The sequence below is a fragment of the Bufo bufo genome, chromosome 1, assembly GCF_905171765.1.
Source record: "Bufo bufo chromosome 1, aBufBuf1.1, whole genome shotgun sequence".
Lineage (NCBI taxonomy): Eukaryota > Metazoa > Chordata > Amphibia > Anura > Bufonidae > Bufo > Bufo bufo.
In genome coordinates, this window is record NC_053389.1 from 444,917,869 (window position 1) to 444,944,283 (window position 26,415).

General features: G+C 44.2%; 1 protein-coding gene across 3 annotated transcripts in view; it reads right to left on the reverse strand.

Moving 5' to 3' along the window:
* SLC41A2 (solute carrier family 41 member 2) overlaps positions 1-26,415 on the reverse strand; it is a 157,471-nt gene that overhangs the window by 86,791 nt on the left and 44,265 nt on the right. For all 3 annotated transcript variants that reach the window (XM_040408036.1, XM_040408031.1, XM_040408043.1), the window contains exons 2-3: positions 24,745-25,313; positions 287-394 (exon numbers count right to left, since the gene is read on the reverse strand). In XM_040408036.1, the coding sequence (XP_040263970.1) occupies positions 287-394; positions 24,745-25,263 (627 nt within the window). In that variant the 5' untranslated portion in view covers positions 25,264-25,313. The remainder of the gene's footprint in view (positions 1-286; positions 395-24,744; positions 25,314-26,415) is intronic.

The window sequence follows — 26,415 nt, forward strand, 5'->3', positions numbered from 1 at the left end:
TTGGCCTATTCTCTATAAGCAAATTTAGAGGCCAAGTACATCACAATTTTTATTTCTCTGATGTATCTAAAAACGGAAGCAGCAATACAAATAGTCTTCATTAAAAATGTCCTACAGTTTAGTGTATACAAATTGTAACGACGCCTCCATACACATAAAAGCTTCCGATGGTAGGCTTTCTTTTTAATGAAGGCTTTTTGAGACATTATTTTATTACAATTATTATTTTTATTAGTTTCTACATCAGCAATATCTTATTCTCCAATCTGTAAAAGTATTCACTCACTGCAGTCGAGAGTCTGGATGCTAATGTCATTTCTAGGTTTCCTTTAAGGCCAAGCAATGCAGGAACCAAGATGAACACTTCCGTAAGATTCTTGAACACCTCCCAGTGCTATCGGAAAAGAAAACCAACAAAATATAAGTACGGCTCCATTCATTTTATAATCAGTAACAGATAGGCACCTACTGTACAAAATAGATAAAATGGAAAATACAAAAGTACAAGAAAGAGAGGAGAACAACAAAATTTACCTGATTCGGCTGTCAAAGTATATGTACAACGATTACAAATGTATTTTTCTTACTGGTGGTTTAGTAGCTTATAAAAACCAACCAAAAATGTACTTCCATAGTAGTCGCAAATAGAATCTATACAATCTATACATGATATGCTAGTCCATCAGTAGAACAAGTAGTACCGGTAAGTACCACCACAAAAACTTTATTTAAACATGTAATAATAATGCACAAAAAGTCAGAGTAAGAATATTAAAAATAATGGTTAAAATTAACTCAAGCAGGTGGTCACAATGCTGAAAAAACTAAGTATTATGGAAATATAGCCACACACAATATACAGGTGAAACTCGAAAAATTTGAATATCGTGCAAAAGTCAGTTTATTTCAGTAATGCAACTTAAAAGGAATTGCATTAATGCAGCTTAAAATTAGAATTTTGTGAAAAGGTTCAATACTCTAGGCTCAAAGTGTCACACTCTAGTCAGCTACCGTATTTTTCACCCATATGATGCACTTTCCCCCCCCCCCAAAAGTGGAGGAAAAATAGCAGTGCGTCTTATGGGGCGAATGCTGCATTTTGCTGAATTCTCAATGATACGCCGCGCCACGATGCCGCACGGTGGGTGTATCAGCTGAGAGGGAGGAGGGGCTGAGGGCCGGCATCTGCTTTTATAATGACAGCGGGGCCCGTGCAGTGACTGTATTCTACTACACAGGCCCCGCTCACTGTATATAATCTTATCTATAATTGTAGGCATTGTTAATATATAAAAATTCAGGGTAATCAGCGCCTGTATTGCTTACAAGCGCTCAGTAGCAGAGGAGGGAGGAGGCAGGCCGGGAGGACGGGCGCTGGCAGCGTGAGTCACTACGTCACACGCCTGCGCCACCCACTTTATGAATAAAGCAGGTGGCGTGGGCGCATGACGTAGTGCCTTACGCTGCCAGTGCCCGTCCTCCCGGCCTGCCTCCTCCCTCCTTTCTGCTACTGAGCGCTTGTAAGTAATACAGGCGCTGATTACCCTGAATTTTTATATATTAACAATGCCTACAATTATAGATAAGATTACGGTATATACAGTGAGCGGGGCCCCTGTAGTAGTATACAGTCACTGCACGGGCCCCGCTGTCACTATAACACCAGATGCGACCCCCACTCCCTGTATTGGGGGTCATTCACACTACAGGGACACTGTTATGGAGGGGATCTGTGGATGACACATAGCATAAGATGCTATATATGTGTCATCCACAGATCCCCCCCATAACAGTGTCATCCACAGATCCACATAACAGTGCCATCCAGAGACCACAATAAGAGCCATCCAGAGATCCCCATAACAGTGTCACCCACAGATCCCCCATAAAAGTGTCACCCACAGATCCCCCATAAAAGTGTCACCCACAGATCCCCCATAAAAGTGTCACCCACAGATCCCCCATAAAAGTGTCACCAACAGATCCCCCATAACAGTATCCTCAACAGATTCCCCATAATAGTGTCAAGCACAGACCACCATTAGTTCAAAACCCACCAAAAGCACACCTTTTGGTTCAAAATTTTTTTTTTTCATATTTTCCTCCTCAAAAACCTAGGTGCGTCTTATGGGCAGGTGCGTCTAATAGGGCTACAAATACGGTAATTAGTCCATTCCCCCTAAGCAAAGGGTACCTCAAAATTATGACTTTGGGGTTTCATAAACTGTAAGCAATAATCATCCAAGTTATAACAAATAAAGGCTTGAAATATCTCACTTTGCATGTAATGAGTCTATATCATATATTAGTTTTATCTTTTAAGTTGCATTACTGAAATAAATGAACTTTGCACGATATTCAAATTTTTCGAGTTTCACCTGTAAATGTCCCAAGGAATGCACAATTGCTGATATAGCCCCACATACAAAAATATACATGCAGAGAAACTAACATCAATGAGCAAAAAATATAAGTAAAGAACTAAGTACAAACCCATAAGGGACCCAAGGTGAATACAAGCGTTCCAGAAAATGCCCAATTGGTGATATACCTCCACATGCAATAATACCGGTATATGTGTAGAGAAAGTAACATCAATGAGCAAAGATACCAATAAAGGACAAAGCAAGTACAAACCGATAAGGGGCCTTAAGATAAGACAGCAATGGACCACCACCTTAATACCCTGATGCGCATTTAGCCATCCCACCTATATAACCCTTCAGGTACCATAGTCAATACCAACTGCTGCATTTGAACAGTTCGACAAAAGGAAGATGGTCCCTCTGCTCCACAATGCCCCACCCAGGTACCAGAAGGGTACCAAGAAGTTGTAGTTAAAAAACAAATTTCAAAAACACCCTTTGCCAATATAAAGAAATAATCAGTATCATAGCATCTGGCCCTATGGGTGCTGAAAAAAAGCACAATGCCAGAATTACCGCTTCTGGTCACCCCCCCCCCCCCCCCTTGCTATGCGAAAAAAAAGCCCTCACACAGCTCTATACACGGGAAAAAAGTTCCAATTCAGCACAACTCCAAATGCTTACCTGTTATAAAATTGAATAACTTTTAAAATAATTAGCCTCAATGTTTTTGCGTGAGCTTAACCACCTCCGGACCGCCTAACGCAGGATTGCGTTCCGGAGGTGGCAGCGCTGCGCAGAGTCACGCATATACGCGTCATCTCGCGAGACGCGAGATTTCGCTCAAAGCCGGCCCGCGCATGCGCATCGCGGGCCGGCAAAATTAAAAGAAGTATTTCGTCACCAGCCTGCCAGCAACGATTATTGGCTGGCAGGCTGGCGATTTTCAAAAAATCCAATCCAAAGTCATATAACAGATCATATTAGTAAATATGATCTGTTATATGGCTTGTCTGCTCCTGTGCTGGTCCTTTTCGTCGGTTGGATCCAGCACAGGAGCAGACTGAACTGTGAGTACACCAACACTACACCTTAGCCCCAGATCACCCACCTGCACCCCAATTAACCCTTTGATCACCCCTTTGATCGCCCCTGTCAATCACCAGTGAAAAAAAAAAAGTGACAGTTTACACTGATCACTTTTTTTTTTTCACTGGTATTGGCTGTTAGGTTTTAGGGATAGTTTAGGCCCCTTGGTTAGGTAGTTAGCGTCAGTTAGCGCCCACCCCACCGCACCGCAGTCACTTTTATTCGCTGTTTAGCGTATCGCTAATCAGCATTTGTACTTTTATAGTATCTGTAAGTGATCAAAACTGATCACGGTCAGATCTATAATAGTATTAGTGTCACCTTAGCTCGCCCTCCACCCAAAACGCAGTGTTTGCCCGATCAGGCCTGATCGGTCGCCCACACGTGCGTTCACCCACGCCCGCCCCACCGCAGTGACAAAAAATATATATTTTTTGATCACTGCACATTCATTTTACACGCACTGCGGCGATAAAAAAATCAGTTTTAAAATTTTTTATCAACCGCAGCGGCCTCCGGTACTTCGCTAGCCTCCCCTTTGTAAGACAGGTTTGCTTTTTTTCTTGGGTAGTCTCAGGGAATACCCCTAAATTTAGTAGTCCAAAATGTCAAACAGGGGGTATTCTTCTGAAGAGGCCTACAGGATTCTGACCCAGTCGGATGAGGAGTGGGAACCCTCATCTGACGAATCTAGCGGGTCAGAATATGAACCTGTGGAAAGCAGTGGCTCTCTGACCCAAAGTTCGGACGAGGAGGTGGAGGTCCCTGGCAGCACCAGGCGTACCCGGCCCCATGTCGCTAGACCACAGGTTACGCAGGATCCGCTTCAAGAGCAGCAGAGTGGGGCTGTCGCTGCCGGATCACGTGGTGAGGCAATACACCAGCAGCGCAGCCCTTCCTGGACCTAGTACCAGCACTGCCGTACAACCTGGTGAAGTAGCGAGCACCAGAAGGGCAGTTGAAGCTGGTACGGTGGCACGTGCACTAGTTACCCCGTCGCAGCCACCGCACAGACAGGCCCGTAGAGCCCCTAGAGTCCCTGAGGTGCTGGCAAATCCTGATTGGCAGTCACCAACTTCAGCCGCACCAGTAGTTCCCCCTTTCACCGCCCAGTCTGGAGTTCGGGTTGAGACGGCTCAAATCGGTTCGGCCCTGGGATTTTTTGAGCTGTTCTTGACTGCGGAGCTCTTGGACTTAGTCGTGGCAGAGACCAACCAGTATGCCACACAATTTATAACCGCAAACCCGGGAAGCTATTATGCCCAGCCTTTCCGGTGAAAACCAGTCCAAGTTTCCGAACTTAAAATTTTTTTGGGCCTTCTCCTCAACATGGGCCTGACAAAAAAGCATGAATTGCGGTCATATTGGTCAACGCACCCAATTCATCACATGCCCATGTTCTCTGCTGCTATGTCCAGGACACGATTTGAGACCATCCTCCGTTTTCTGCATTTTAGCGACAACACCACCTCCCGTCCCAGAGGCCACCCTGCTTTTGACCGGCTCCACAAATTCGGCCCCTCATAGACCATTTCAACCTGAAATTTGCAGATTTGTATACCCCTGAGCAAAACATCTGCGTAGACGAGTCCCTAATACATTTTACCGGGCGCCTTGGCTTCAAACAATACATCCCAAGCAAGCGTGCCCGGTATGGGGTCAAATTGTATAAGCTCTGTGAAAGGGCCACAGGCTATACCCACAAATTCGGATCTATGAGGGAAAAGATCAGACCCTGGAGCCGGTCGGTTGCCCTGACGACTGGGGAGCAGTGGGAAGACAGTCTGGGACTTGGTGTCACCCTTATTCGGCAAGGGGTACCATCTTTATGTGGACAATTTCTACACAAGTGTGGCCCTCTTTAGGCATTTGTTTCTAGAACGGATTTGCGCCTGTGGCACCGCGCGAACTAGTCGCGTGGGCTTCCCCCAACGGCTTGTAACCACCCGTCTTGCAAGGGGGCAGAGGGCTGCCTTGTGTAACGAAGAACTGCTCGCGGTGAAATGGAGAGACAAGCGTGACGTTTACATGCTCTCCTCCATTCACGCAGACACGACAATCCAAATTGAGCGAGCAACCCGTGTCATTGAAAAGCCCCTCTGTGTCCACGACTATAATGCGCTCATGGGAGGGGTGGACTTCAATGACCAGATGTTGTCTCCGTATTTAGTTTCCCGCAGAACCAGACGCTGGTATAAGAAGGTGTCTGTATATTTGATTCAATTGGCGCTGTACAATAGTTTTGTTCTCTACAGTAAGGCTGGGAGAACAGGATCCTTCCTCAAATTCCAGTAAGAGATCATCGAGAACCTCCTTTACCCAGGAGGTTCCGTGGCCCCATCCACCAGTGTAGTTAGCCGTCTACACGAGCGACATTTCCCCAGTGTCGTTCCTGGTACCTCAACCCAACCGTCACCCCGAAAAAGATGTCGTGTCTGTAGCAGGAGTGGAATAAGGCGTGACACCCGCTATTTCTGTCCTGACTGTGCTGACCACCCTGCCCTATGCTATGGAGAGTGTTTCCGGAAGTACCACACACAGGTACACCTAGCATAGGGATCACATCTCACCAGGACAGGCACACAGGGCTATTAGGGCCCATTCACTCACAGCTGCTGCAAACCTCTCCTTTCACCTGGGATAAAGTGCATAACGTACTTCGCCACATCTTTGGGCGATTTGCGCTTTGCACATTGTCCCATGGGGAAGGAGAGGTTTGTTCTATAAAGGTAAAAAAAACTAAACAAAAAAATAAATACCGGTAAGTAAAAAAGTTAAACGTTCAGTTAAAAAAGTTTAAAAAAAGTTTCTATGTTCTGTTCAACAGTTAATAAAGTTATTGCTTTGCGGCCTGGTTTTTTCTTTTTTGTTTTTTTTACCTTTCAGGTGGACCAACCGATCGACTAGCTGCAGCACTGATGTGCATTCGGACAGAAGCATTGCGCTGCTGTCAGATTACACGCAAGTCGGTGTATGCGGCGCTGCAAGACGAGATTTCTCCTCTGCAGTAAAAGATACGTTTGCCGAGGCATATGAGCTGAGGAGGTGGCGGTGTTCATATACTTTGGCAAACACTTTGTATATATAAAAAAAAAAATCCCGGCAATGATTTATTCATCCACATCGATTAATGTGAATGGAGAAATCTGGTTGCCAGGGCATACGAGCTGAAGTGGGTATGGATGTTGGGCGGAGCTCCTATGTCCTGGCAGACGCCTTTCCCCTCCTTTTTCTTTTTTTGGCAGAGATTTTTTCATCCACATTGATCGATGCGAATGAAGAAATCTGTGCCGTTCATTTTTTTCTTTCAGCCCAGAGGCTGAACGGAAAAAAAAAAAATCTCATTACCCGTATGCTCAATATAAGGAGAATAGCAGAAACTCCTAATGCTGGGCATACATGTAATGATTGCGGAGACCCTCAAATGCCAGGGCAGTACAAACACCCCACAAATAACACCATTTTGGAAAGAAGACACCCCAAGGTATTCGCTGAGGGGCATATTGAGTCCATGAAAGATTGAAATTTTTGTCCCAAGTTAGCGGAAAGGGAGACTTTGTGAGAACAAAATCAAAAAAATCAATTTCCGCTAACTTGTGCCAAAAATTTTTTTTTTTCAATGAACTCGCCATGCCCCTCATTGAATACCTTGGGGTGTCTTCTTTCCAAAATGGGGTCACATGTGGGGTATTTATACTGCCCTGGCATTTTAGGGGCCCCAAAGCGTGAGAAGAAGTCTGGTATCCAAATGTCTAAAAATGCCCTCCTAAAAGGAATTTGGGCCCCTTTGCCCACCTAGGCTGCAAAAAAGTGTCACACATCTGGTATCTCCGTACTCAGGAGAAGTTGAGGAATGTGTTTTGGGGTGTCTTTTTACATATACCCATGCTGGGTGAGATAAATATCTTGGTCAAATGCCAACTTTGTATAAAAAAAATGGGAAAAGTTGTCTTTTGCCAAGATATTTCTCTCACCCAGCATGGGTATATGTAAAATGACACCACAAAACACATTCCCCACCTTCTCCTGAGTACGGAGATACCAGATGTGTGACACTTTTTTGCAGCCTAGGTGGGCAAAGGGGCCCACATTCCAAAGAGCACCTTTCGGATTTCACAGGTCATTTACCTACTTACCACACATTAGGGCCCCTGGAAAATGCCAGGGCAGTATAACTACCCCACAAGTGACCCCATTTTGGAAAGAAGACACCCCAAGGTATTCCGTGAGGGGCATGGCGAGTTCCTAGAATTTTTTATTTTTTGTCACAAGTTAGTGGAAAATGATGATTTATTTTTTTTTTTTTTTTTTCATACAAAGTCTCATATTCCACTAACTTGTGAAAAAAAATAAAAAACTTCCATGAACTCACTATGCCCATCAGCGAATACCTTGGGGTCTCTTCTTTCCAAAATGGGGTCACTTGTGGGGTAGTTATACTGCCCTGGCATTCTAGGGGCCCAAATGTGTGGTAAGGAGTTTGAAATCAAATTCTGTAAAAAATGACCTGTGAAATCCGAAAGGTGCTCTTTGGAATATGGGCCCCTTTGCCCACCTAGGCTGCAAAAAAGTGTCACACATCTGGTATCTCCGTACTCAGGAGAAGGTGGGGAATGTGTTTTGGGGTGTCATTTTACATATACCCATGCTGGGTGAGAGAAATATCTTGGCAAAAGACAACTTTTCCCATTTTTTTATACAAAGTTGGCATTTGACCAAGATGTTTATCTCACCCAGCATGGGTATATGTAAAAAGACACCCCAAAACACATTCCCCACCTTCTCCTGAGTACGGAGATACCAGATGTGTGACACTTTTTTGCAGCCTAGGTGGGCAAAGGGGCCCATATTCCAAAGAGCACCTTTCGGATTTCACAGGTCATTTTTTACAGAATTTGATTTCAAACTCCTTACCACACATTTGGGCCCCTAGAATGCCAGGGCAGTATAACTACCCCACAAGTGACCCCATTTTGGAAAGAAGAGACCCCAAGGTATTCGCTGATGGGCATAGTGAGTTCATGGAAGTTTTTTATTTTTTTTCACAAGTTAGTGGAATATGAGACTTTGTATGAAAAAAAAATAAAATAAATAAATCATCATTTTCCACTAACTTGTGACAAAAAATAAAAAATTCTAGGAACTCGCCATGCCCCTCACGGAATACCTTGGGGTGTCTTCTTTCCAAAATGGGGTCATTTGTGGGGTGTTTGTACTGTCTGGGCATTGTAGAACCTCAGGAAACATGACAGGTGCTCAGAAAGTCAGAGCTGCTTCAAAAAGCGGAAATTCACATTTTTGTACCATAGTTTGTAAACGCTATAACTTTTACCCAAACCATTTTTTTTTTTACCCAAACATTTTTTTTTTATCAAAGACATGTAGAACAATAAATTTAGAGCAAAATTTATATATGGATGTAGTTTTTTTTGCAAAATTTGACAACTGAAAGTGAAAAATGTCATTTTTTTGCAAAAAAATCGTTAAATTTCGATTAATAACAAAAAAAGTAAAAATGTCAGCAGCAAAGAAATACCACCAAATGAAAGCTCTATTAGTGAGAAGAAAAGGAGGTAAAATTCATTTGGGTGGTAAGTTGCATGACCGAGCAATAAATGGTGAAAGTAGTGTAGGTCAGAAGTGTAAAAAGTGGCCTGGTCTTTCAGGGTGTTTAAGCACTGGGGGCTGAAATGGTTTAAAATGTATTTGATGTAGTGTTCTCGATTCAGCTACAAAGCTAGTTCATTTGTTCTACTGGTTTAGTTTTGCCCATACAGAGGTTCACTGGACAGATCTAAAAGGAATCTGAGCTCCCACAATGTGCTGCTCACAGGTTACAAAGTGGCTATGTTTTTTATGAAAACTGTGGAATATTATAAAATGCTGTTTTTCTTTAACATTCCCAGGTTAGAGAACTGTAGTGGCAGTGTATGGAGACTTATTTTCAGGCAATAGTACATAAAAAAAAAAAATTAAAAAAAATATGCAAAGTAGCTCTCCAAATAAAGAAAACTATATCATACCAGCTAAACCAGACTCCTCCAAAAGGAAGAAGAATCGTACTGAGAAGAGGCAAGAACAGGGGCGTACCCATCATAGAGGCAGACCATGTGGCTGCTATGGGGTCAATGGGAAGGGTGGCTGATGCTGAACTGCTCCTCACATAGCTTCACTGAATTTTCCATCACCCACCACTAGGGGGAGTGCAGTGCAAAGAGATTATTTACAGCTTCCATTAAAATTGGTAACTGAATACATTATATGCACAGGGCTCCCCCTAGTGGTGGCTGAAGGCAGACAGTTTTATAATATACTATGCAATGGGAAGGAGATTTATCAATGCATGTATGGCAGTTGTCTGGTGTAAATACATTGAGAAATATTGTTCTCAGACTCAGCTACATATTAATGAAGCATCTGTCCCACCTTTTCCAACAAAGAAGTCAAATAAAGTGGGTAAGGTGGAGTGACTTTTTTTATTACCTTTCTTTTTTTTTTTTTTTACTTTTTTCCACTAGATAAAAAAAAAAATTATGTACATACGTCATGTCTGCGTTCCATATTGCCTGGTAGTGTTTGACATATGCAAACTGGGAAACTGGGTGGGTCAAGGAGGCCCATTTCTTTACATATTATTTAGAGGTCCCAGATATGATAAACATCCAAGTTAGGAAGAAACAGCATGGCACTTGCCTTGGCACAAATTCACATTCTTTTATTTGCTCCACAGCGGGTACATATCACGGTTATAACTTGATACACGCAAACCAGCCTACAGCCATTTCATTACAGCAGATGCTTTCTCAAGGCCTATTGGGAGGGGGTGGATAACCACCTTATACCCTCCCTGTTTTTGTCCAAATGGTCTACAGGTGTGAATCTTGCAATACAATGTACACTGTAAACTGAATATAATTACATAGAAAACATAAAAAAAGAGGAAAGGTCATTTCTATCATTTAAGCCTAATGTACCTAATGCACCTGTTTTCATAATCCACGAAGCTGGAGTTACCTAGTGTGACGATCCATTCCATTGTTTGGGGAAAACACCCTTTGTAAGCCTGCAAACCTGAGACCAGGTACATCTCCCCATGTGCTCCCCATGTCCCACTTTTCACCGAATAAAGATGTTCCATTATACGTTTAAACAAAAGACATATTGTTTTGCCTATGTAAAATAATTGCACGTACATAACATAGCATAGACCACAAGGTCCGAACGGCACATAATAAACATGCCGTAAATTGAATGTCACGGACGTTCCTGTGGCAGGTACCAGGAGATCGGAGAGACTGGCAACTCGTGGGTTAAATTGACAAGTTCACTGTGGATCTTATTGTGTCTGTATTTTGGTGAATGCCACACCCCTTGCTTCAGGTGTTGCTTGTTGGTGATTTGCCTTTCCCATAAGTAGCCGCTTTTCACTCTTGGAGGTGCGGTTTATAGATTTTCTTCCTGCCTTCTAACTAGCTGGTCGGTTGTACTCTGTGGTGCTTCTGGAGTTGCCAGTTTTCTACTTTCAGATAAGTCTTGTCTTTTCTTATTGTATTGTGTTTGTTATATTCCCTGTTTGTATCTGGGCCTGAGACAGGAGACTTCCATGCGTCCATCTGGGGAGGAATGGGTTGTCTCTGGTCCTAACCTCATTCTAGGGCCTTATAGGGATATAAGGGCCTAGGTATCCAGCATATGAATATTGATAAGTAGTTAGGGCCCGGATTAGGGTTGTTTAGGAGGTGACCTGTTCCTTCCCTAGTTTCCAGGCCCAGTTACTGTTCCCCTTACCTCCTGTGTTTAGTGTAGAGTTTTTCCCCCACACTGATCGTGACATTGAATATTGCCCATTTCTATTACCTTGTCTGTGCAAAGCTGATTACAATAGGAGCAATGATCGCATTTGTAGTTCCCTTTTGGTATTGACATAACCAGTTAAAACACCTCCGCTGGAATCTCCCCCATACCAACTCATCACGCAAATTCTTGCCTCTTCTAAAGATATAAGGGGTCCCTATAATAAGATTTTTTAGATCTAGGTCAGATTCCAAAAGATGCCAGTTCTTCCTGATAGAGCTCCTAATCACTTCAGCCATGGGACTAAATTTAAAGAACACAAACCTTTTATTTTCCTTTTTCTTCCACTTTCTGTATAGCAATGCATCTCTATCCTGATTCCTTACTCTACAAAATGCTTGTCCTATAATAGATTCTAAAGATTGTAACCCCTCTGCCTAAATCTATCCATCAGTTCTGTGGATTGCTCAACAAAACCACCATGTTGGCCGCTAATCCAGCGCAACCGCAGAAACTGGCTATATGGCATTGCTCTTTTTACATGTGGGGGGTGGAAACTTTAATAATGCCACAATGAATTTGTTGCTGTTGGCTTTCTATACCCTTTGGTTATTATTCCCTCATCATTCAATATGACTACCACCGAAACTCACGGTAAACTGCATGTTTAGATCATTCTCGTTCAGATAGGCCCCTAATTGCCTGAACTGACCACACAACCAGCGCATCGTAGATAAATGGACGCCAGTATTCAATGTGCTGGATAAATGAATAAATAATATTGTGTACGTATGACTCCTCCCGTATGGCCAAAAATAAATTTGCCACTGGCGTCCCCATCGCCATTCCCATGCATTGTGTATACCATCTATAGTCAAAACGGAAAGAGTTACTTGTTAAACCAAATTGAAGGGTTCACTAATAAACTGTATGCATAATTGGCTCTTTTCTGCCCTTTTCAAGAACATGCATATGGCAGCTGTGCCTTTATCATGCTACATCCTGGCTTACAGGCCGACTACATCTATAGATGGCAGTCTGCACTCCGGAAACCAATTCACGCTGTCCAGATTTCTCAGTACCAAGAGGATAAAGGACCAGAAACCTAGTGAAACTAGTATTAGAACGCTCAGAGTTGGATTACACACAGGTGCAGAGCGATCTGGAGAAAGCTGAAGTGGAACTTCTATCTAGATATATCGATACCCAGTGGAGGTCTGACACCAAACTGATCCTGATTCAAAGTGAAATTAAGGAGAAAAAGAAAAGAAAAAAATGTGAGATAAATTGGATTTTGATTTAAATTGTTTGTTCCTGGAAAAATCAAAAATGCAAGGGAGATTAATAATTATAAAAAAAACTGCAAACAGCAGGAAACCAAAATGATATAAAAAAAACAGCAAATGAAGTGCTCAACAACGGATTCGGGTTCTGATTCTAGTACTGTTGTGGATCTACCTAGACGAGCAGGGACTGGAAACACCACCTTACTGGCAATCCCTTTAGGCGGAGGATCCGCTGAGGGAGAGGAAAGAAAAGACATCCGAACCCCGATAAAAGGAGGAGGTATGTAGAGGAAGCAGGTCTCCTGGAGGAGGTAGGAGTCGCTGCACCTCAAGTTACCTCACAGAGTAAATCTGTCAAGTATAACTCTTAGGATGTCATTTCCCTACTATCAATTATTGTGTCACTGAGCTATTTGATGAAAATGAATTTGATACTGATTTAAGTAAAGCGTTTTGAACCTATGTAAGATGTATAAAAATCATTTAAGGGACCCTCAGGATAGGGAAGCCAGTAAGGGCCCTGTGAGCATAGGTCCACTGGGGTTTGCCCCTAGGTGATCATGTCCCTTCTGAGGACAGATGTGAGGATTCTGTACCTCATGGTGTTGAGGAGTGGTGTGAGGTCTACTTTTCTTCCTCCTTTGTCAGCAGGTAGTTCTCTAGCAAACTTTAAGAGGGCAGTGAGGCAAGATTTGAGGGGTTTACTCTATCCTAAAGTGTGTGATAATCTCACACATGGTGAAAAAAGAGCCTTATTTGAATGAAAAACTGATTGAGATTTAGTGATAAAACCTGCTGGCAAGGGGGTAAACATAGTGGTGATGGGGGGCATGGCCTAGCGCGGCATGTGAGAGGACACAGCAGAGCACTCTCCCATACAGGAATCCGGCTAATAATCCTGATATCCCTGCCTAATACCATCAAAAAGCTCCCTGAAACGCTCCCCACAGTATCTGGACCTCAGCGATCCCCAGCGATCCAGAAATTCCCCGACACAGCAAGAAGGAGGTAAAAGAGAGCGGGTCCGCGACACGTGGGAAACAAGATGGCGGGGAGCAGGAGTGAGAGCTGCAAAGGTGGCGGCGCGGTTGGCGCAGTTCACTCAAGGTGGACCCTACATGTACCTCGGCTGTAAGCAGGGGCATAGCGACTGCCGCGGAGCAGGCACAGGGGGAAGGCACTGAACACTGGGTGTACTCCTCCATCGCGGCAAGTTCGCAAGACCCAACTGTCCAGGAGAGGGGAGAGGACACCATTATTGAAGAAGCTTCTGCACGGTGTGCCACAGAGGCAATGAGCACTGAGCCCCAAAAGGCACTACCAGAGCCCACCATCTCAGATGTCCTGAAGGCAGTTAATAACTGCAGCTCCACGCTAACTTCCCTCACCATGCAAGTGGGGAATGTGAATGAAAATGTGTCCTTCCTCAGACATGACATGAAGAAAATATCTGAAAGAATTAAAGTGGTGGAAGACCGTGTTAGCTGTTTAGAGGACACTGTATCTCCTTTAAAGAAAGAAATGGGGACAATCATTCGAGACATCTCATATTTGTTGGTTAAAGCGGACAATCTAGAAAATAGACTCAGACGGAACAACCTGAGGCTCATAGGTGTACTGGAGAAAACTGAGGGTACAAATCAGGGGTCAAGTCCTGGGAAAAAAAGTGTGGGAACTCACCCAAGATCCAGCCCCCCCGTCAGTGCCTCTTCATCAGCCCCCCCCGTCAGTGCCTCTTCATCAGCCCCCCCGTCAGTGCCTCTTCATCAGCCCCCCCCCGTCAGTGCCTCTTCATCAGCCCCCCCCGTCAGTGCCTCTTCATCAGCCCCCCCCGTCAGTGCCTCTTCATCAGCCCCCCCCGTCAGTGCCTCTTCATCAGCCCCCCCCCGTCAGTGCCTCTTCATCAGCCCCCCCCGTCAGTGCCTCTCATCAGCCCCCCCCGTCAGTGCCTCTCATCAGCCCCCCCCGTCAGTGCCTCTCATCAGCCCCCCCTCCAGTGCCTCTCATCAGCCCCCCCCGTCAGTGCCTCTCATCAGCCCCCCCCGTCAGTGCCTCTCATCAGCCCCCCCCCGCCAGTGCCTCTCATCAGCCCCCCCCCCCCGTCAGTACCTCTCATCAGCCCCCCACGTCAGTGCCTCTCATCAGCCCCCCCCCCCCCCCCCGTCAGTGCCTCTCATCAGCGCCTATAGTATAAATAAAATATGGAAAAAAAACAAACACTTACACTTACCTCTCCTGCTCCTGGACGCAGACGGGGGGTCAGTGCCTCTCATCAGTGCCTCTCATCAGCCCCCCCGTCAGTGCCTCTCATCAGCCCCCCCCCCGTCAGTGCCTCTCATCAGCCCCCCCCGTCAGTGCCTCTCATCAGCCCCCCCCCGTCAGTGCCTCTCATCAGCCCCCCCCCCGTCAGTGCCTCTCATCAGCCCCCCCCCCATCAGTGCCTCTCATCAGCCCCCCCCCCCCCCGTCAGTGCCTCTCATCAGCCCCCCCCCCGTCAGTGCCTCTCATCAGCGCCTATAGTATAAATAAAATATGGAAAAAAAAACAAACACTTACACTTACCTCTCCTGCTCCTGGACGCAGACGCTCCTCTTCTACTGCTGTAGGCTGCACAGTCACAGAGCGACTTACTCGGCTCCTGTGCGCAGCCCTCACAGCCGACAGCCGAGGACCAGGAAGGCGGCGGTGAGTACAAAGCCTTCACCGCTTCCCCCTGGTCCTTTTGCCATGAAAAAAGTGCAGGAACGCCGTTCCCACGCGTTCCCCCTCGACTCGACCCCTGGTACAAATGCTGTGTTATTCCTAGAGAATTGGCTAACTGCTAAATTTGGATCAGATTCTTTGTCTTCCATGTTTGCTATAGAACGTGCTCACAGGGTGCCATTCAGAGCTCCTCCACCAGGTGGCCCTCCAAGTCCGCTTCTACTTAAACTACTACATTTCAAGGATAGAGACACCATCCTGAGGAAAGCGAGAACCCATGAGGACCTTCTGATAGATGGCAAGAGAGTGCTTATTTTCCCGGATTTTTTCACGGAGGTGCAAAAAAGAGAGCAAAATTTACCGAGGTGAAACACCGGCTGCGAGAGAAGCAAATAATATATTACATGCTGTATCCATCTAAATTGAGGGTAGTGGCGGAGGGAAAAGTACATATCTTTGAAACGCCGGGTGCAGAGGAATGTCATGGGACAATAAGTATTTTTCAGATCATCTACCTCTAGTTTGGGGATGGAGGGGAAGTGGGATAGGGACATCTGAGACTCTAAAGTTAGCTTCCTGTATCTCAGGGTTCTACACCTTTTAGGGAAGCATACAATTCTATGTTTATTACACTGTCATTGCATTAAGTTAAATGGTCGGGATGCATGTCTGATTGAGATGCGGGAATAGCCTGGATGAGCAACAGGCTGGAAGATAGAACTGTTGATCTGTGTGTTTATTGATCAATTGTTTTATCGCAGTATCCACTCACGTTGCCCACAATAGCTGGGTATTGTTTGAACCTCACTGTTTTAATCCCCGTGTTATTAGGGGTATGAGTTCGTGTTGGAATGTTTTACTTGTCAGTTTAGGGGAACCGCACCGAAACCATTATACATATCTCTTTGGGACCAGATAGTTTGACAAAGTAGCCCTCTGCATCACGGGCGTAACTAGAAGTGCCTGGGCCCCACAGCAAATTTTTGTATGGGCCCCCCCCCCCAATTTTTTATATACTATTTTTACCCCCACCTGTCCTTTTTATTTTTGATAAAAATCTTTTTTATTTATATGCAAATTACCTTCCTAACGTGGCCAAAGGGCTGTCCCTCCGGCAGTTTGTGCCCAGCTGCGTCCATTATCGCCAAGCCCAGCGCCGTCCCGCTATTAATTATTCACTGCTGTCCTCGTGTTTTTTTTTTTTCCTAAGTGTGCCATAGTCTCATGCATGCGCCGATGTTACTCACTTGCGGGCCCGCGCGGTGTCCTGGCAGCAGCCTCAAGTAATGAAATCGCGCATGCGCCAGAAAACAGAGAAAGCTGGCACATGCGTGATTACACTACTTGAGGCTGCTACCAGGACACCGCATGGGCCCGGACGTGAGTAACATCAGCGCATGCGCGAGACTACAGCGCACTTAGAAAAAAAAAAGACGAGGACAGCAGTGAATAATTAACAGCGGGGCGGTGGTGGCCTTGGCGATAATGGGCGCGGCTGGGCACAAACGGCCGAAGGGACAACCTCTTGGGCACATTAGGAAGGTAATTTATATATAAATAAAAAAGATTAAACTTGACTGACATGCTGTTGGGCGCCGGGCCCCTTGTCAGCCCGGGCTCCGAAGCAGCAGCTTCCCCTGCTTCCCCGGTAGTTACGCCACTGCTCTGCATACAATTTTGGGGTTTTAGTGATGGGGGTTAATGTGATAGCGTGGAATTTAAGGGTCTTGGTGACGCCTCTAAAAGATATGCAATATTTGACTCGCTGAAAGAATTTCAACAAGATGTCAGGGATAAAATACTTCCCCTGCGAGTGGATACATCCTTTAAATACCTGGGGATAAATATTTCTTACAGGCCACAAGAATATAGTGTGTTAAACCTGAACCCGTTAACAGATAAAAGTACATAAAAAAAAAATAGCTGGTGTAAACTGCCTCTCTCAATTGCCTCTCCCAATTTGGTGAAAATGGTGCTCATGCCGCAGTTCCTGTATGTACTTCATAACAGCCCAATTTGGATACTGATGAAGTATTTTTATAAAATACAGGGATTATTTAGGTCTTTAATGTGGAATAAAAAATCTCCCAGAATTAGGTTAGAAACGCTACAAAGGGGTAAAGATAACGGAGGGCTTGCAATCCCCAATCCGTGGTTGTAATTTTTGGCATCGCAGGCTCAACAATTCCAATCGTGGGGGGAAGGACGGTGCTTTTAATTCAGTGGATATTTTAGTCTCACACTTAATGGGGGGTAAGCCACCAAATTATATTTTGGAGCTCAGCTCAGATACCCGTCCACCAGACAGTCTCCCGAGTATTTTTTTATTCCGTAAAGTTTGGCAAAAATTTTAAGATATCCCAAATATCTCAGGTTGCAATGCGCTCACCCCGCTATGGAATCACAATGGTTTACCTGAGCTTAAAAAATTAGTAGGCTTTGGGAAGTGGAGGGATAAAAGGAGTGATGTGGCTATCGCAATTATATACCAATGGAACCCTTAAGAGCTTTGATCGTCTCAAGGAGGAGTTTAAAATTGAGAACTCCAGTTTTTATCAATATCTCCAACTGCGACATGCGCTGGCTATGCAGGGGAAGGTTACTGATATCACCATAAAAGTTTCTCTCATAGCGGAACAGATCAGAAGGGGAGGGAATACTAAAGGGGTTATTTCCACTTTTTATAAAGTGTTGCTCTCATTTTATCAGGACCACTTCACTCTAAATGTTAAGGATGCATGGGGTGCAGATGTGGGACCCTTAACTGACTTACAATGGGCGGAAGTACTGGAGAACGGCCCTAGGTTATCATCTGCGAACCTCAGAGATTATCACAGTTCTATTTAGTCCATAGAGTATATAGGACACCCATGTTTCTTCAGAAGGTGGGACTGCGAGACACTTCTCAATGCCCTAAATGTGGTACTCATGATGCACATATTATACATATGTTCTGGGAGTGTACGGCTCTGGGCCCCTTTTGGCGGGATGTCTTAGACATCATCCTTAAAGTATATAATATCAGGCTCCAGGCTAGTCCTTTTAATTTGCATCCTGGGCCTCCTACAAGATGAAGCAATGGAGGGAGTAGCTATTGGTATTAGTAGATTACTATACAATGCCAGAAAACTGATTGCAAAGTATTGAATTAGTACTGAAGTACCTACCAAGGTGCAGTTTATTGCCCGTATGAACACGCTAATAGAGTTGGAGAGAGGAATATATACCAAGAGAAATGCTTTTAAGAAATTTGAATCTATTTGGGAGCAGTGGTTATCAGCGCCAGGGCTACCGTCTGGGCGTCTTTTGCTTATGAGAGAGAAAAGTAACATTCTAAGATATGGAGTTGAGAGGAAAGGGGGGTAAAACATAACATGGTTACAAAAGAGGACATACACTGTTATTGTTATAACCACTGGTACAGTAAGATAAGAGACTGTTAAAAGGTATAATTACTGCATTAGGTTAGGTGCGGTTGGGGGGGGGGGGTTAAGGTTTGTTTACATCTGTATGAAACCCTGAAAATAATACATTAGCTGACGGTTTGGTATACATGGCCATGATAGCTGTTTTGGCTACACCAATGATTCCAAATTTCTCCAATACCCTGTCCAGATAGCCCCAATGAACCCTGTCAAACGCCTTCTCTGCGTCCAATGACAGGAGCAGAGAAGGCATCCGACATGCCTCCACCTCTTCAATCAAATACAAGAAGTGTCTGGTACCATCCACTGATTGTCTTCCGTTCACAAAGCCCACTTGGTCCTTATGGACTATACTAGGGAGAATCTCCGGTAATCTCGTAGATAAAATTTTTGCATACAGTTTTAAATCCGTATTGAGCAACGAGATGGGACGGAAATTCTCCTGTCTATCAGGGGACTTCCCCAGCTGAGGTAGGGTTTTGATGGTGGCTTCTAACATTTCATCTTGAAAAACCCCACTAGTTCTTACTTGGTTGAAAAGTTTCTTAAGAGAGGGTGTTAGAATTTCCCTAAACTGTTTATAAGTCATTCGAGAGACCATCAGGTCCAGGAGATTTGTTGGATTTCAGGGACTTAAAGGGTTTCTACCACCACATTTTGAGCTAATTAGCTGTCAGACACTAGCGATCTGCTAGTGTCTGCTCTACCTAACCATGCTATTGTAATTCCTTTCTCTGCAGTGGTTACCCTAAAAAACGTAGTTTTATTGGTATGCTAATGAGCCTCTAAGTGCTATGGGGGCGTCTTTTCAGCACCTAGAGGCTCCGTCCACTCACCATTTCTGCCGCCCAGCGCGCCCCTCTCCTCTAGATTGACAGCCTATTTCTGCGCCGTGTGCTTCTGTATTCGGCGCAGGCGCAGTGACTGTCTCCCTGCTCTGGCATCTTCACTGCGCCTGCACCAATTACGGCGCAGGGAACAGTCCAACAGTCACTGCGCCTGCGCGGAATACAGAAGCACACGACGCAGGCGCGAGTAGGCTGTCAATCTAGAGGCTCATTAGCATACCAATAAAACTACGTTTTTTAGGGTAACCGCTGCAGAGAAAGGAATTACAATAGCATGGTTAGGCAGAGCAGACACTAGCAGATCGCTAGTGTCTGACAGCTAATTAGGTCAAAATGTGGTGGTAGAAACCCTTTAATAGTTGTATCTATCTCTAGATCAGTGAATTCTGAAGGTAGAGTCACCGAGTTTAAAAAATGTTCGATGCCCACTGGAGTAGGGTGGGACGAATCAGCATCTGATCCTAAGTTATATAGTGAAGAGTAAAATAGGGCTATAGAGTTGGCAATTTGTTGAGGATCAAATATTATGTACTCTTGAGAGTCATATAAGAAGGGAAGTCTCATTTTGTTTTGCTCTGTTTTTAGTCTGGAGGCCAAAAGTGATCCTGCTTTATTATCATGCCCATAATATTGGGCTTTTAAGCGTCTCAAAGCTAAATTGCATTTATGAAGCTCTAAATTATGTAATCTATGACGGAGATCTTTTAATTCTTGCTCTCTAATGGTATGCTTATTCAAGTCTGATTATGGAATTAGTAAGTTGTACTTTAAGCGCTTCTCTTTCTTTCTTATCTTTAGATGCTAAACCCATATAATGACCTCTAACAAAAGCTTTATGGGCACACCAGACAGAGGTAATATCAACCTCCCCATTGTCGTTAAAAAAAAAAAAATCCCTTAAAGCATTTGTAGAGCTTGAGAGATATTTAACAGAGTGCAAGATACGTCCGTTTATCCTCCAGGAAATACGTGGGGTGGAATTATATTGCTCAGTCAAAGTAATATGTATAGGAGCGTGATCTGACCAGCTAATATGTCCTATGTCAGAGGATATAATTTTAGGTAAGGTATTGCAGTCGGTCAAGAATAGATCAATCCTGGAGTATGTTTTGTGCGCACTTGAGGAAAAGCTGTAGTCACGTTCATCTGCATGTTTTGCAAGCCAAACATCTATAAGGCCTTCTTTTTGTGTAAGGAGAAATAATTTAGATGGCCCCTCCAGCTTCGTAGTTGCTGAAGAGTCTAATGCAGGCCACATTAGAGTATTAAAATCCCCCATGATTACCAGTGATCCTTTTCTAAAGGACAAAACCAGTTTAAATGTCTTGCACAGGAATTTAAGTTGACTTTTGTTAGGTGCATAGATCGCGACTAGAGTATCTCCCTCCTTCATCTACTTTAGAATCCAATAATTTAAACGCCAATTAATCTTTTATGGCTATGGAGACTCCCCTTTTTTTCCTTATCCGATAAAGTAGCAGAATATACATGAGGGAATCGTTTGTGCTTAAGTCTATAGGCGTCAGCTCTAAGTAATGCGTCTCTTGGACGCATATTATATTAGAGCCCTCAGAAAGGGCCGATTTCCAAAGTTGAGTCCTCTTGAAAAGAATGTTTAGCCCTTTCCCGTTAATAGAGGTAATTTTAAACACCATTGCATAAGATTACTATCTGTGCTAATAACCAACGCTGCACTATCCATGCCCTACCCTTGCACATTATCCCCAAATTCATACAGAGCCTGTATTTGGAAACAATACATTCAGAATATATGCATTTGATCTTGGCATTACAGTATAAGAACACAAAACAAACAAACCAACTGAGAACAAGCAATAAGCCTAACTCCAATATGGGACGCATCTCAACTCGCGTCACCAGTTAGGGGGTATAAACACTAGTCCACGGCCATTCAAGCCTTAAAGGGAACCTGTCACTGGGATTTTGTGTATAGAGCTGAGGACATGGGTTGCTAGATGGCCGCTAGCACATCCGCAATACCCAGTCCCCATAGCTCTGTGTGCTTTTATTGTGTAAAAAAAAACGATTTGATACATATGCAAATTAACCTGAGATGAGTCCTGTCCTTGACTCATCTCAGGGACAGGACTCATCTCAGGTTAATTTGTATATGTATAAAATCGGGTTTTTTTACACAATAAAAGCACAGAGAGCTATGGGGACTGGGCATTGCGGATGTGCTAGCGGCCATCTAGCAACCCATGTCCTCAGCTCTATACCCAAAATCCTGGTGACAGGTTCCCTTTAATGAGACTAGACAGACAAAAGGATATCACCAAGTTTTAGTTCCTTCAGGTATCTGGAATTTGTCTCCTTGGAACCTCTGACCATTCTTCTTCCATTCTTGCTGGAGATATCGATTTGGAAGAATGTCTGGAGCTGGAGGAGGGCATCAGGTGCCAGCTGCAAATTAGGTTGAGAGCTTCTTCAGAATTCGCCGCCACCGATTTCTCTCCGTTGTGGGAAATAAGTAACTTAGCCGGGAATCCCCATCTATAGGGTATTTTGTGGGAATGTAGAATCCTTGTGGCATTTTGAAATTCCCTCTTGTTAGCTAGGGTGGCAGCAGAAAGATCGGTGTAAAGGGAAACTAACTGGAATTTGTCAGGCAGAAGTGGGTTATTGCGGGCAGCCGCCATTAGATTTTCTTTCACATGATAAAAGGTAATGCGGGCCAGAATGTCTCTAGGTACATCAGGTGGAAGACTTTTCGGTTTCGGAATCCTGTGCGGCCGATCAATAAACAGTTCACTTTGCGATATGTCTGGCAATAATGCGTTAAATAACTCAATTAGGTAGTCATGTAGGTCCTCCTGCTTAACCGATTCTGGGATACCACGAAAACGGATGTTGTTCCTGCAGGAACGGTCTTCTAGGTCAATTACTTTTGCTCTGAGGGCTGCCAGCTCCTCCTCTTTGTCGTTATTTGAGTCTACTAAATCATTATGTGCTTTGGCGAATTCCACCATTTTATTCTCCAAATGTGAGGTTCTATGACCTACTTCAGCAATATCTTTTTGCAGGGGAACTAGCATTTCTTTTATATCAGTCTGGAGGGATTTCCTCAAATCTCCCATTAAAGCTTTCAATAAGGACTCTGTAACAGGTTTTTCACCAGGATCCTGCCTTTGCTGGGAGAGGGAGTATGAGTGCGGTGTTGTAATAGGATTCCCTCCATAGCCATCTACACAGCTACTAGATCCCTGATAATGAGTCGACTGTATTCCTCCTGTGCTTTGTATGTGCAGACGATTTGGAGAAAGGGAGCCTCCATAACCCCTCGGGTAGTGTTCATGCTGAGATAATGAATCACAGTGCTCAGCGGGAGAATTCTTACCTGCGTTCAGCGAGACCGTTGCTGGAGGAGGTGCTGCGTCCCCGAGCTCAGTAGCAGAGCTCCCACTTCTTCCGGCGCCATCTTGAGTACTGCACACCGCTGGGTAAAACTTGGTCAGCTTCACTGAGACAGACTTCTTTTTGGTCTTGACCATTGTGTTGGGGTGATAGGGTGCAGGCTGCAGCTCTGTCTTACATTTAGAACCGGCGATGGATGTGCCAAAGTTATGGAGAGGCCGGCGCCTCTTCATAACTACAGCTGATCCTCCGCCAGCTATGGGGCTTTATTAAGACCAGCGTCTAAAGCTACTTTCACACTCGCGTTTTGTGCGGATCAGTCATGGACGGATCCATTCAGATAATACAACCATCTGCATCCTTTCATAACGGATCCGTTAGTATTATCTTTAACATAGCCAAGATGGATCCGTCTTGAACACCACTGAAAGTCAATGGAGGACAGATACGTTTTCTATTGTGCCATATTGTGTCAGTGAAAACGGATCCTTCCCCATTGACTTACATTGTGTGTCAGAACGGATCCGTTTGGCTCAGTTTCGTCAGACGGACACACTGCAAGCAGCGTTTTGGTGTCCGCCTCCAAAGCGGAATGGAGACTGATCGGAGACAAACTGATGCATTCTGAGCGGATCCTTTTCCATTCAGAATGCATTAGAATGCAAACTGATCCGTTTTGGACCGCTTGTAAGAGCCCTGAACGGATCTCTGGAACGGAAAGCCAAAAAGCGAGTGTGAAAGTAGACTAAAACGCCAGTCTTAATAAATGTGCCCCAATACGTCCTTTGTTTAAACGTATAATGGAACATCTTTAGTCGGTGAAAAGTGGGACAGGCTCCCCTAGATTTATCCAACACAAGAGAGAAGCACATGGGGAGATGTACCTGGTCTCACGTTTGAAGGCTTACAAAGGGTGTTTTCCCCAAACAATGGAATGGATCGTACACTAGGTTACTTCAGCAAGAAGCTTTGTGGATTATGAAAACAGGTGCATTAGGCGTAAATCATAGAAATGACCAATCCTCTTTTTTATTATAAAAAATTATATATATATTTTTTATGTGTTTTCTATGTAATTATATTCAGTTTACGTATGTACATTGTATTGCATGATTCACACCTGTAATCCATTTGGACAAAAAACAGGAAGGATATAAGGTGGTTCTCCACCCCCTCCCAAAATGCCTTGAGAAAAAACGGCTGTAGGCTGGTTCGCGTGTATCAAGTTATACCCGTGATATGTACCCGCTGTGGAGCAAATAAAAGAATGTGAATTTGTCCCAAGGCCAGTGCCATGCTGTTTCTTCCTAACTTCTATTGAGCTCTGAGCACCCATGGATATTGGGATATTATTTGTCCATGGGTGCTCCACTGAAGTACTGCGGGCAAAAGGTCTTTTTAATGGATTGGTAAGAGATATTAAAAAAACTAACATAAGACATTTTTTACTAGAGCTTTCCTCTCGTTTCTGTAAGGGAGCATTTACATAAGTCTTTTGCATTTTATTGATGCTCATCAATTTTTATTTTCCTAAGGGAAACCCTTAAGGCTTAAACTGTTGGGATGCACTATACATTATAACATTTAGCCTCCCCCTCATTGAGGCGTCTGGGCCACAACCGCCATACAGTTTATATGGAGAGGCAGCACACGTCTGAGACCACCACTCCAGGGAAACTCCTCCTCACTGCGGTCAAGGGTGGGCGTTAGACCAGATTCCCACTGATCTAAATTTTATAAACTGTGATTTCATTTTCTACCTAAATGTGAAATATTTTCAATTATGACCAAAAGAACATTTGCTCTGCCACATTCCTTATAGCTCCACACATCAAGGTCTAAGCATATGTATACTGACCTGTACAATGTCTAGAACCATCCCTGCAGACACCGTTCCAAATCCCGCTAGGAGGAATGGCACAAGTATTTGGAGGGCCATAGTAACGCTAGATTCTTTTGGCAGTTTTTTGCTCCCCTCAAGCAGGGTATCGGCGTCCCTGTCTCCAGGATTCCGACTGTCTTGCAGCATTGCATCCGTTTCTGAGACGTCTCTCCCATCACAGTAATCATAAGTGTCGTAGTCATAGCTTGTACTGCAAATATTGGAGCAGTGTGGGCCATTTCCAAGATAGCTTGGCTCAGAGAAGTGATGGTACTCGAGATGCTGGTCAGCTCGGAGGTTAAAATCATGTCCTGCTGGTGACAAGCCATTGATTTTCTTCAGTCTGTCTTCCTGGCCTTTGTGAAACACTAAAGGAACCATGCTCAGGAGAAGAGATATAAACTTGTCAGACTGAATTGGTTTCAAGCGAATATCCCAGTTTACTGAATCTTGATTTGTGAATAATGGGTATGGGCTCCCATGGTTGTCACTCATTCTGCTGGGGTTTTCCTTTCAGGAAAGGTGAAATACTGTTGAGCTGGTCCCTAGAAGAGCACAAGGAGAAACATTTGGGTGTGAGGTTACATGAGAAGTATGCAATCTGCAGAGGATCAAAGAGGTTTCATTAGTACCATGGTGCAAGTGTAACATATGTAACCTGATAATCAAATATTGTTTTTCTTAGTTTGACTAGATGGACACAAGAAGACAACTGAGCAGGTCAAGCCCACTTTCTAGTCTTGTTAAATAATTTGCTGGGTGCTGGCTGGATCATTGATCCTAGAAGCTTACAGACAGGTGTGAAGCTGCTACATTAAGGCTACTTTCACACTAGCGTTATTCTTTTCTGGTATTGAGTTCCGTCCTAGGGGCTCAATACTGGAAAAGAACTGATCAGTTTTATCCTAATGCATTCTGAATGGAGAGCAATCCGTTCAGTATGCATCAGGATGTCTTCAGTTCAGTTCCTCTTACGGTATTTGGCCGGAGAAAATACTGCAGCTGTATTTTCTCCGTCCCAAATTCAGTAACACTTGCCGGAATGCCGGATTCCATTGAGATGCATTAATGCCGGATCCGGCACAAAGTGTTCCGGAAAAAATGATCCGATTTCCCGGTCTGCGCATGTGCAGACCTTTAAAAATGTGAAAATAATCTATTTTTCCAGATGAAACCAGAGAGACGGATCCGGTATTGCAATGCATTTGTGAGACGGATCCACATCCGGATCCGTCTACAAATGCTAACCGTTTGCATATGGATTTCCGGATCCGGCAGGCAGTTCCGGCGAGGGAACTGCCTGCCGGAATCCAACAACGCAAGTGTGAATGTACCCTAATAACAGACACTTAGCATTGCAGTACTTTTAACACATTGTGTCAGAAAGCCTCTAATTACCACTTATGTCCCTTTTTTTTTTTTATAGTTTTTACTGCCATGATGTAAATGTGTCCTCTTAATGAACAGGTTTGTGGAATTCATATAGAAACATACTCATATTATTGAATTTTCTTGGTTACCCACCTCTTGTTGACATTACTCACAAAACATAAAAGAAACCTGCAGGTTTTTAAAGATACCCGTCACCTATCATAGAGGCATCAATTACCAGAGGTGAGTCAGGGAGATAGTCCGGCGGCTCCTGCC